This window comes from Heliangelus exortis, chromosome 1 (genome assembly GCF_036169615.1).
Source record: "Heliangelus exortis chromosome 1, bHelExo1.hap1, whole genome shotgun sequence".
Classification (NCBI taxonomy): Eukaryota; Metazoa; Chordata; class Aves; order Apodiformes; family Trochilidae; genus Heliangelus; species Heliangelus exortis.
Genome location: NC_092422.1, coordinates 63436921 through 63448983, shown reverse-complemented (window position 1 = coordinate 63448983; position 12063 = coordinate 63436921). Strand labels below are relative to the sequence as shown.

The window sequence follows — 12063 nt, the reverse complement described above, 5'->3', positions numbered from 1 at the left end:
CCTACCGAGGGGCTCAGGTACGTCCCGGCACCGGGGGGACCAATAACGAACCCCCGAAATCTCGAAAAGGGCGGTCTCCCCTTCGGAGGTGCCGTCGGGGCTGGATGCCGTACCGCGGCATCTCGGTACAGCCGTGTCCCCGCTGTGTCCCCGCAGGGTTCCCCCAGCCTTTGTCGCGCTCCGGGGACAGCGTGGACCTGCCCAAAAGCCAGGTACGCCCGACCGCCCCGCCGGCCCGTCTGACAGAGATGCGCGGTGGAGGCGCAGAGCAGAGTCGGTCCTGCTGGGGATGACCGGGGGAGGTGGGAAAGAAGAGTCGCCTGTGATAGGGAAATGCGGTAGGAAATTGGCAACGGGCTAGAAATAATTTCTTAAATTCCCCGGGGTGGGTGGTGATGAGGGCTGGGAGGCTGAGCCCCTTCGCTGCTGCCCGTGGAGGTGGAGGTAGATGGGACGGGTGTGGTCAGGGTAGGATACCTGGGTCAGAAAAAGCCGGGAGAACAAGCAGCCAGCCAGTCCTGACGCCCTGAGCTAAAATGCAAGTTCAAAGATATGAAAGCCCCGCTGTTAATGTGTAATTTGCACTTTCCTTTTTTTTTTTTTTTTTTTTTTTTTTTTTTTTTTTTTAAAGCAACTGGCGCTGTGTTTCAGTCAGTGGATGGAACTCTCTAATCAGCCCCAGGTAAACTGACTTCGATAACTGGTTGATCTGCAGGGATTCTCTTTCAGACATACTAATTGTCCCGTGTAACCCTCAGCATCAGAGGTTTTGGATGACACAGCCTTCTGCAGAAAGCCAGCGTCTCTGGAGAGCAGTGTGAGTTTGGAGGTGTATGTGCTCTCCTCTCTGCAGAGCCCATTCAGACTAGAAAATGAAAAAATAAAATAAAATAAAATAAAATAAAATAAAGTGTTTTTTCCCCATTACAGTGGTACCTAGCACTGAAACAAGAAGCACCAATCAGTGCTGTAGGATTTGCAGGCAGGGTGCTGCCTGGTCCTGGCTCTGAGATAGTGGGTGGATGGTGCTCAGGGGAGAGGGGAGAGGGAGAGGTGTTTCTGCTGTGGAGTCTCTGGCTCAGAGCTCACAAACACTTTAGACTGAGGAACTTTGAAAACCAGCCCCACTGCATTTGGTACTGAGCCCAAGAGTAATTTACATTTTAAGAGGTGAGAGAAAATCTTTGTAGAATCAGCAGTGATCTGGAAATGTTAAGCATTTTCTGCTGATTTTTTTCTTTTGTGTATCTTTCACTTTTGTAAACCAAGTCTGGTGGAAAATAGTTCCCAGAGCCATTTGTTCAGGTGTTTTATGTTTGCTTCCTTTGGAGCTGTAGTTATTTCTTGTCTAATGTGTTTGCATGCATCAGCAAATCCTTGTCATGGAGCAGTGAGTGTGGGACAGTGTACATGGTTAAAGACTATAGTACTAATTGTCTGAAATGTGTATAGGTGAAACTGAGTGTAGATTAAGTATGTCAAAATGCAAATCTTTCTCTAGAACACTTAGCATAGGAAAATATATTTTAAATGTAAGACAGTGATTTGGGTCCCTTTATAGAACAAGACAATAATGTAGTCATTAGCAGTATCATGTGTATTCTCATACAAAATATCAGGTTTTCAACTCATAATAGCTTCAGTAAGTCTTGCCCTGCTCTGAGTGGCTTTAGTGGAACCATGTTCAATTTGTATTGTGCTTGGATCAGAATCAAGCCCATACTCTGTCAAACCATGCACACCACATCCTTTCAGTAAATGGATTAAAGTACTGGTTGGTTTTGCAGATCTCCAGCACGGTTTTGGATCTTTGTTATTCCATATTCAACAGCATGCATACAAATGAGGTAAGGTGTTATTGCTTCTTTTACTTCAAAGCACTCCCTGCCTCCTTAAACTTAAAAAGCAACCCCTCCAAAATCAACTTCTTGACATTTCCTTTGAAACAGTAATGTATTATTTAATACCATGGTTTAGGAGATGCAGGAGAGTATATAAAATTATTCTTTTACTATCCTTAGTAGTTTGCATTTAATTTTTAACTCCATTAAATTATATATCAAATCTTTTGATACCTCAGTAATATTTTCCTTGAGCTAGGTTTTTCTGTCTTTCTGAGTTAGATATAAAAGATTAAGTTGAAGAGTTACTGAGTATTGAGCTCTTCCTCATTGGTGCATTCATATTAGGACATAGCTCCATGTCAGTTCTGCTTTATATCACTTTTTATTGTCACCAGTTTATTCACTAACCCCCAGGTATGTTAAAAAAGGCCAATTTAGTTGTGGCTTGAAAAAGCAGAAGACTCAAACTCCACTAATAGAACTTTCAAGACAATAAGAGAAAGTATTTTGACATGTAGTTCAGTATCTCTTCTTTCCACCGTCTTTAACTTACTACAGTTCCAAGCATCCTTTCCTAAAGCAACCATAAAATTCTATAATACAGAAGATGGTTGTGTAACAAATTCTAGCATTTCTGTCTTAAATGTTTAATAGATATTTTGAGTTCAGTATTAAGTCCTGTACTTCTGCAGCTTAGCTAATGGGAGGACATCCAGAGTCATCTGGGAACCTTGCATGGACCCCTGTTCCTGTTTACTGTTTTAGTTACTAATTTTGAAAAACAACCACCCTCTGGTTTGGACACTGGGAGCTCTGTTGTGTAAAAGATCCTTTCAAGTGGTATGAGTGATACTGATATCAACTGATACATAGCTGATACTTCAGCAATGTATCTGCAGCACCTCAGTGTAGTCTGATTAAGTGGTCAATCAAATCTAACTCTGAGGTATGCAAAAAAGAGGTACACAAAAAGTAAAGATTTTTACTCAGGTGGTCAGATCTTGTTTAACATGAAGTTGCACTTTCTCAGCCAATGAGGAAACTTCAGAAAGCATGGCACACACAACTCCATATGTTGAATACCCAATCAAAGTTACACAGTCCTACTGATTTCAGGTAGACTTCAACTTCTCTGTATAATCCAGATTTGTGTAGATTTTTTTAAAATTGAATTTAGTCAGAGTTATTGGTTATGCAATGAAGGTAAATGGTGTTTTAAGGGAAGGCGTCATGCCCCAGTGCTTTGAAAGGCAAAGTCAATGACAATTCTAGCATTAATGGAACTTGAACTCCATCTGGGAAACTTAAAATCTTTTGAGAGGTATAGCAGAGAGTTTAGTTTCAATGTCTAATTTTTGGGTAAATCTTTCAGATAGCATTTTCAAAGGAATCAAAAAGAACTAAAGATCTATCCAGCTACCTATCAGCTACCTTCATTAGAATCTGAAATTTCCATCCTAAAGTCAAGGCAACACACAGTTTAGAAGCTCAGTGTTTACTGTGTTTCTTCTACGTAGTAAACTCTCATCTGTTATAAATTAGCTAGGATATTTGAAACTTCAGGCTAAGTCATGAGTCAGTCTGTCTTTGATGCGTGTGAATAGTCCTCTTGGAACAAAACTGGCCTTCACAATATCTTTGCTGTAATCCCCTCCTTTATATCCATTAAAGTACTTCGATCGAGCAGCACTTTTTTCTTCCACAGTATTTCATAGCCTTGTAACTTGATGTCAGTTGCTCTATAAATCATTGCCTTGAGGCATGAACCAAGAACAGAGGAAATCCTTATTTCATACCCTGAACCCTGATTCCCTCCTTCTTGTTTGTGTGTTTCATCTTTTTAAATTCCTCCTCTCCTGTTTCCCATTCAGATGCTTTTCCTGTGTTTTCTTCCCTTGTCTTCACATCCTTCCTTGCTCATTATATGTGCTAGTTTTTCAAGCCCACACCAGGTAATTAAATCTACTCACAGGTGCAACAGTGGCTGTGGCATACAGAGTTGTCCCTGGCATGTCCTTGTAGCTGGGCTCATGCTGTGCCACTGGCAGCAGACTTCCCAGATGTACCAGCTGCAAGCTCAGGACTTTATTAGATGCTGAGCTCAGTCTGCTCCCACGAAGTTTCTACTCCTTGATGCAAGGCTGAATAGAAAAATGAGCAATTTGCAAATGAATAAAGGGTGCAGGGAAAGGCTTAAAACCAGCAATCATGCCTGGGTTAAAACCCAGGGCTGCCTGAAGGGTGGAAAGCAGCCACATCCTAACAAGGTAAGAGCCATCAGGACCATGCAAGCCTGAGGAATGGAGCTGCTTGGGGTCACTGTGGATGGAGCTTTGCCTCACCTGCCAGAGCATGGCTGTGCTTTGCTGAACCTCCAGGGAACTGTGTTGAATGATGGTAATGAATGGGGTAACATTGGCTAAGGCAAGTTTTAAATTCAGTCTTCAAGATGATCCTTTTGCTGCTGTTCTTGTATCTCTCTGGTCTGTGTCATGTCCTCTCCTTTCTCGGGTGGAGTGGGGCAACCTCATCAGTGACGGAAGATTACTGTAACAAACCAAAGAAGTGACAGCATCTTGATTAACTTACACTCTCCACTTGCAGGAATCACAGATTGCTGCTGCAAAGTTTACAAAGAAGGTATGTACATGGGAAGACAAGCAAGTAGCAATCGGCAAGGCAATACAGCCCTTTCTCTGTTTCTTTTGCTGCTTCTTTGAATGTTAGCTTGGGTTTTTTTCAGTGGTTGGGAAGTGAACTGTGCTGACCCTGCTTCTGCAAAGCAATCCACCACGTGCAGAGCTTTTGTACATTTTTCTAAAGCCTGTGAAACTTTAATTATGGTAATTTAGTATATTTACACTAGACAGAATGGCTAGTTCTTGACAATGCCCTTTGGGTATTAATTTTTAATCAGCGTTCCAGATGAATGGACACTGGGGGCTAGCAACATCCTGTTATTTGCATGCTGCTGAAAAAGGCCCTGAATTATTGATAGTGTGATGGAATGACACTGAAACTTGTCAGCAAATTTATGGAACTGAGTTTAAAGTATTTTGTTATTGTTTGTGTTTTGTTTTACAGGATAGTCATGGGACTCTGGGACGGCCTTTTTTCCTTTTCAGGGTATCTGAATCTCCTATTTTTTAAAGGTTCTAAATCACAGACAATGTTATGTGTCCATAGATGAGCAGCTGTTTCTCTCCACAAATTCTTGCTACAGTTGTTTCGAGTAGATGCCAAATATCCCCTTCTTGAAAGCTAGGGAACCATTTGTTTAAAAAGCTCCGATTCAGCTAAAAGATGACAAGATAATGATATCTGGGGTAGTAGTGGATTAAAAACTTTTTTATTTGAAGAAATTACTCTGCAGGTGCTTTTATCTTGAGCCAAAACATCCAGAGACAGAAGCAGTACTTGGCTTGTATCTCAGGGACTGCTAAGGAGCACTGATACTAAATTCACCAGATAAAACATGCTTGAGCTGAATGTCCACAAAGTCTGAAAGGTCTGGCCAGTAAGCAAGGGATATGTAACAGGATGAAAAGACAAAACAAAATTATGGACATCATAATTTTTCTCATGTTTTTCACCTACTGCCTTGCTGAACATGGCCTAATGCAGAATATGCTGGTTCAGAGACACTCTGTGATTAAGGCCAAATTAGTTTTCAGGAATATCTTCAACTCATTACAATAATTGTACAACAATTACAATAATAGTAATAGTAATAATAACAATAATAATAGTTATAAAGCAGGTGGTGGCAAGTAACTAGAGTCCCAATTCACTGTCGTTTACATTTTAGCTCACTTCAGATGTGTCCAGTCGGGTACTTTAAGTGCTAGTAGTTATATTCTTGCTCTTAGGCATCTACATAGTACCCCATTGAATTTGGACCAATGCTCTTAATGAGAATAATTAAAGCCTGAGTCTTTATCTGTTTGGACAGAGGCTGAATGAATATTTCTCATATTAAAAAGGCAAAACCCACCCAGTGTGGATCCCCTGGTATTTGACATGTTGTCCCTTTAAGGGGAATCTTACTGCAGCCTTCTTATGTACATGATGGGAGATGTATTTTGGTGTGCTTATAAATCTGGCATCTAATACTTCTGCACAACCATCTAATTATTACATTTTTCAGCCTCGAAATGGACGAACTACTGAAAGCAGTGGTAAGTAGCCATCAAAAAGTGACAAAAATTTGTTCTGATTTTTGGTGCTTTGTTGGGTTTTTTTGTATTTTTTATAATATAATCCTTGTGACAGAAGGAGTTACTGAAAAGTATTACAAACCTAGTACAAACCTAAGTACATACATGAATGTTTCATGTGGTCCCTTGGAGGTGCCTGGGCAGAAAAATATCTTTTTTGTGCTCAGAAATTTACAGTGTATGCTCTTGACAAAAGGATTATTTTCTTCTTTCTTTAAGGTTCAGTAAGGAGGAGCTTTCATCCTCTGCAAATTGATAGAAATGGTACAGAAATTATAAAGCTTAGAAATAGAGGTTCTAAATTGTACTTGGAACACAAAAGCTAGAATCTTCTGTCCTCTGAGAGACCTTCAGTTGCCTACGTGAGGGCCCACTAATACAGATCTCTGCAGGTGGGAGTCATCTTCACATCAGAATTAGGACCCGTTTTGGGGTAAACATTAACTAGAAAGAGCAGGGGTGGGGTTGTAAGGAAGAGAGATCTGAAAATGTCACCTATCACTTGCATAGCCATCACTGAAAGCATCTGTTAAAGGTCTTTGTGGGCTTCAATGGGAAGTGGACAAGATAGTCAATGTACATGTGTCCTCTTCATCAGTCTTTTCTTCAAATCTTTTACCCCACAATTAAAGATCATAATTTTCTTTTTGCAACATGAGAATTATTTCCAGGTATTGACCAAAAGGGCTTTGGGGACAGGACAGAAGGGTCTAAAGACTTGGGAGGGGTGTTGTAGAGCATCATTGTTACTTGCTTGCTTTGGTCTGAAGCACTGCTCTGCCTGTCTGTTGCTTCTCATGGATGAAAGGGAGATAAGGAGCTAGATGGATCTCTGCTTTGAGCCAGTGCAGCTGTTCTTGTGTTGTTAGGTACACGTGTGCAGGAAATGTTTCTTAGCTATGAAACCTGTAGGTAGTGCTGCCTGGATCTGTTTAGGAAAAACTGGAAGCATGAGCTGACCACATAAGCCAGAGAGAGTCCCTGTAGCTTTTTGAGTAAAACAGTTAAAAACAAAACATTACTGAAAGCTTGCTTCCCAACATTCTATGTGAAGAACTCTGATGTTAGCAGAATTGCTATACTTCCAGATAGATCTCATCCTCTACATGTGGCTACTGTAGAAGCCACAACTCTAATGGTGACCTAAGCTTATATATAGCAGTGAATTTTATCCACAAGCAACCTGTCTGCAGGACACACATCATGCCTCCATAGCCTAAAAAAAGGACAGTGGAGTTAATACATGGTGGAGAGAGAACTGTGTGAGGAGGGAGGAGGGAGGATTAATGTTTGCATACAAATAACAGACCTGGGCACTTATCTAAGCTCAATTTAATTCCTGACTTTGGGCAGGACCAGACATAAATAACAGAATTTGAAGCCATATTCAGAACGAGCTATCAACAGAAAATATGATATTGTGTTAATTTGTTTCAGAGTACCATGGAATATGAAGTTCCTGGGTGAATTTACCAGCTTGATGACTTGGGATACACAAAGAAAAGAGACTTCCCATTGTACTGATTGTCTATTATGTGACTCAGTTGTTTGGAATTTGCCGTTACATGTAATAAACCTGCAATCATTAATTCTTCATCTTGTCCTTTTTTATTGAAGCAGGTACTACATTTTATTGGGTTGTAGTGTATCATTGCCTCGTTTCAACTGTATTCAAACAAAATGAATCATCTGAATATCTATGATTTTCAAAGCCAAGAGTGCATTTTATAACTTCTTTAATGTGGTCATAAACGATAAGCTTGCCCTTTTGACTAGATAATGTATTTCCCCAGTATTTCAAAATATGCATCCCAAGCAGCATGATATTAAGATAATCATTAATATTTAAATTATCTAATTCTTATATTGAAGAACTAAGGGGTTGAGCATGGTAACTGATGAATCCAAAGCACTTTGAAAGAAGTGGAACAAGCACCATGGTCACACACAGATGCTATTTGATCAGATGGTGTGGGTTTTTTGACCTTGCCTTACTGGCTCTCATAAAGCACAAATGAGTCACTTATGAGAGATATTCTGAACATCTGCCCTTTTTCCTGAGATCATTCATCTAAACCTGTGGTGCAGCCAATTATGCTTGCACTGTATGGAGTGGTGCAATGTGTTTTGGTAGGTGGACAAATTTACAGGCAGAAAGCTTGGAGTACTAAGCAGTTAATTCCTTAGAAAGAAAAGAGCCCGGTGAAATCCAGAGTCTGGGAGTACACACCAGGCTGGGATTCCTCATTGCTGTGTCCCATTGCACTGACTTCCTCAAGCCCTTTGCTGTGTCCCCTTCTCCTCCTTGGTTATTTGGTTGTAGTAACATAGCATGGTATCATCTCAGCTACACTGGCACATCCACATGTAAACTGGATTTGGAACTCCTCTGTCTTTAAAAACAAACCCTGAGAAAGCTGTGGGCTTTTTTTAGTATTTTTTGACTGGATAATTTCCCAGTTTTATTAACATAAGTTTGGCTAGTAGATAGAGGGAATTGATGAGTTATTCGGTAGTTGTTAGACCACATCTGGGGTGGAGTATTCAGTTTTGGGTCCCACAGCACAGGAAGAGCATTGACAAACAGGAGGGAACTCATGGAAGGCCTCTCAAGATGGTGAGGACTGGAGAGCTTGCATCATGAGAAGAAGCAGAGACAAGTGGGCTGGTTCATCCTAGAGTAGTGATGACTTTGGTGGCACCTAGCAGCCCCTCCAATGTCTCCTACGGGGTCACCAAGGAGCCAGCCAGGCTCCTCACAATTAGGAGTGGGAGGACAAAGAACAGCAGACAAAAGCTGAAGCAAGAGAGGTTGAGACATCCAGGCAGTGCCATGGTTGAGAGGTTGTGCTGTCCAGTCCTTTGGGGGTTTTCAAGACCACAGTAGACAAAACTTGGTCTGAATTCCTTCTTGGGATCAGACTAGAGACCTCCTGAGGACCTTGTCAGCCTCAGTTATTTTATGAGTATGATTTCACGCTATGTGTTTCAGCCTTTATCAGCATCAAGCCCTGGCTGAAATTTCACTCCTGTGCCTCCACCTTGGCAGAGAGCTCTGACGGGAGGTGGGGGGTGAGGTGTCCCCAGGGTGTCTACACAGGGCAATTAACACCTATTTATGCCTTCATGGCCCACTTGCTGTTCACTGTGTTGTGAAATCCTGCTGAAATTGAGTAGCCCAGGGAAAGACTACCAAAAGGATGCTTGCTTCTCTGACCCCTCAAGTACTTGGAGCTAGTTGGGGTGCCTCTTCAGGTGGAAACAACTCAGCCAGATGCAAGTGGTGGAGATGCACTGTAATGCAGGTAAATATAATTATTCAAGAGTGCAGAAATAGCACTTATATCCTGTTTCATCTCAGAAGCTAAAGCTGAACAGTATCAAGTTTTCCTCTGCTCTGCATAAATATTTGTACTGGTTTTGTCAGGGCTAGGGTTAATTTTCTTCATAGCAGCTTGTATGGTGTTACGTTTTGAATCTGTGACCACAACAGTATTGATGACACAGGAATGTTTTAGCTACTGCTGAGCAGAGCTCACACAGAGTCCAGGACTTTTCTGGACTCTGTGCAGCAAATAGGCTGGGGTGCACAAGGAATTGGCCCTGATGGACCAGCAATAACATAGGACATTGAGCTCAGCAACAAAAGGTGAGGCAAGAAGGAGAAAGGAAGGACATTTAGAGGGAAGGCATTTGCTTTCCCTCTGGCCGATGGGAAACAGTGAATTAATTCCTCATTCTTTGCTTTACTTATTAAACTGTCTTTAAGTCAACTCATGAGTCCCACTGAGGACACCGAGCAAGCAGCTGCATGGGGCTGAGCTGCCAGGCAAAGCTGCCCCACAGCAGTACTGAACCACAGGCAACTCATTCTGTGCTCTCAAGATCAGCAGTGGCTTCCTCCACCCACAACAGGTTTCAAGAATAACATCTATTTGGGCCTTGAAACTGATTAAATAAGACTCATAAATATGTGGCAGTTTGCAGGTGAGGAACTGGCTTAGGCTCCTCAGACACATTTCTGTAGTAACTGTGGCCCCTGTGTAAAATGCACAGGCAAGCTCTTGTTCACTGCCCAGTGGAAAGCTGTGCTCCCTGGAGCAATACAAATTTCTCCTATGGAATAGAAGAGATTAATTATATTGAAATGTAAAGGGCATATGTGGCCTGAAACTCTTTCTGAACATCCCACTGCAAAACCCAGAGCAGAAACTGAGGAGCATAGACATAGGTGGCAAAAACAATTAGAAACATGGAAAAATATCTGCAAGAAAAAGTGAAAGCTCAGTGCCCATTGTCAGCAAGAGAAGAGACAAATAAAGAGTGACATGGAAAGGCATACAAAGTAGTGAGTGTGTTTAATACATCTGATGCTTATCCATCTTCTTGTAATAAAAAGGAGCAAGGATGGAGACTCAATTACACTGAGAGACAATACCTTTAAGCTGCACTTAATCAACTCCTGAAACCAGTGGCCACAGCTTAAAGCGTGCGGCTCTTGGGAAGGCAGGAACATTCAAGAGCACACATCTTCCTGCTGCCTCACTTGCCTTGAAAAATCACTGTCAGCTGGCCCTGAACCTCCTGAGTTAAAAGCCTGGCCTGCTCAGGCTGGGCTCAGCAAGGCATCACTCAGCAGAGGGACCTGGAAATGCAGGGGGAAGGGGAGTGAGTGCTTGATGCCCAGCCTCACCATGTGCCACTTGCCAAAAAGCTAGAGGATGAACCACGAGAAGAAAACCCTCTTGGTGCTTCACTTTCTCAGGTCTCTTTGTGCTCCAGTGCCTTAACAGCCTCACTCTGTTCTTGGCTCCCATAGGGAAGAGCACACTTGCTTAATCTCCCAGTGATGGCAAACTGGGAGGGATGGGAAGCGCTGGAGGACAGAGTTAGCATTCAGAATGGTCTTGGCAAAGATACATCTGGAAAAAATATGTAGGGCTTGCTGAGGATGAAAGGAAGGTATTACAAGTAGAATAATCTACAACTATTACATTATTACAAGTAGAATAATCTACAAAATTACAATAATAATAATTAATTGCAGCTTTGCAGCAAAGGGTATGGGTAACTGTAGCTAGTGAGATATCCCAGTGTTGGGGAGAACACAAAAATAGGATGTGGAATAAATAAGATGATTTAGAGACTTCAGAGACATGGGAGGTACTACACTACCGATTTTAGGGAAGGATTCATGCACTGAGAAGCACTGGAGAAGAAAGAGAAGGATCAACAGGAGAGAACCCAGCAGGGAGGAAGGGCAAGAGGTTAAGGGAAGTGAGTAACCTGAATGAAGTATGACTGGTTTGCAAGAAGGAAAGTTTGATGAGGGGAATGATAAAGTGCTTCACTTTAAACTTGTCACTCCTGTCAGTACTCAACATGCCCGTGGACGGATACTGCCAGGAGAGATACACTTAAAATGAAGAAAGATTCACATTAAATCTGACAATCAGAACAAAGCACCAACTGATGGACAGAGTTACCTTCTTTGGGTCACAAAAATTCTCCACAGGAAATGACACCTCACTTGCACTCTAAGTTACAAAAGTCCCAGCACTGACATTGCTGCAAGCAGCATTTTCTCTCTTCAGTGTTACATCATAGTGCAATGTTTATTCCTAATTATGTTTCATGTAATGAATTATTAGTACCATTGTTTTGTTGAATATTTAGCCTACTTCAGATAGAAGTTGCTCTGGCTGCTGCTGGAGAAATGGGAGATTCAGTATCTGAGAGCCCAGCACTTTACATACTTTTACCTCACACAGCTAACATCTCTGGGAAGTGGTACCTGAAGCCCAGAGCTGTATGTGCCCACAACTGCAGATCAGCCCTGGTAAGGATATTGTCTTCAGTTCTGGAATGCACGTGTAGAATGGGAGAAAACATCCCGTCCTGGAAAAGGAAACATATGGATTACAGAAAAATTGGAAAGGTCCATTTGTGACCAGTGAATTCAAACTGCACACCAACTGAAGTCTTTTGAAAATGTAGAGTAT

At 41.8% G+C, this 12063-nt stretch overlaps 1 protein-coding gene across 1 annotated transcript; it reads left to right on the top strand.

Moving 5' to 3' along the window:
- Window positions 1-7634, top strand: NMS (neuromedin S). Its single transcript, XM_071740837.1, has 7 exons — window positions 1-212; window positions 632-682; window positions 1788-1847; window positions 4449-4484; window positions 4929-4970; window positions 5992-6022; window positions 7499-7634. The coding sequence occupies exons 1-7, from the start codon at window positions 105-107 to the stop codon at window positions 7513-7515; spliced, it is 345 nt and encodes a 114-aa protein (XP_071596938.1). The 5' UTR covers window positions 1-104; the 3' UTR covers window positions 7516-7634.
- Window positions 7635-12063: the final 4429 nt, after the last annotated feature.

Bases quoted from the DNA above. Each gene is read 5' to 3' on its own strand.
- NMS (XM_071740837.1), top strand. From the start codon at position 105: ATGCCGTACCGCGGCATCTCGGTACAGCCGTGTCCCCGCTGTGTCCCC. The intron at 4,485-4,928 runs GTATGTACATGG...TTTGTTTTACAG, and splicing joins CTGCAAAGTTTACAAAGAAG to GATAGTCATGGGACTCTGGG. The intron at 4,971-5,991 runs GTATCTGAATCT...TACATTTTTCAG, and splicing joins GGCCTTTTTTCCTTTTCAGG to CCTCGAAATGGACGAACTAC.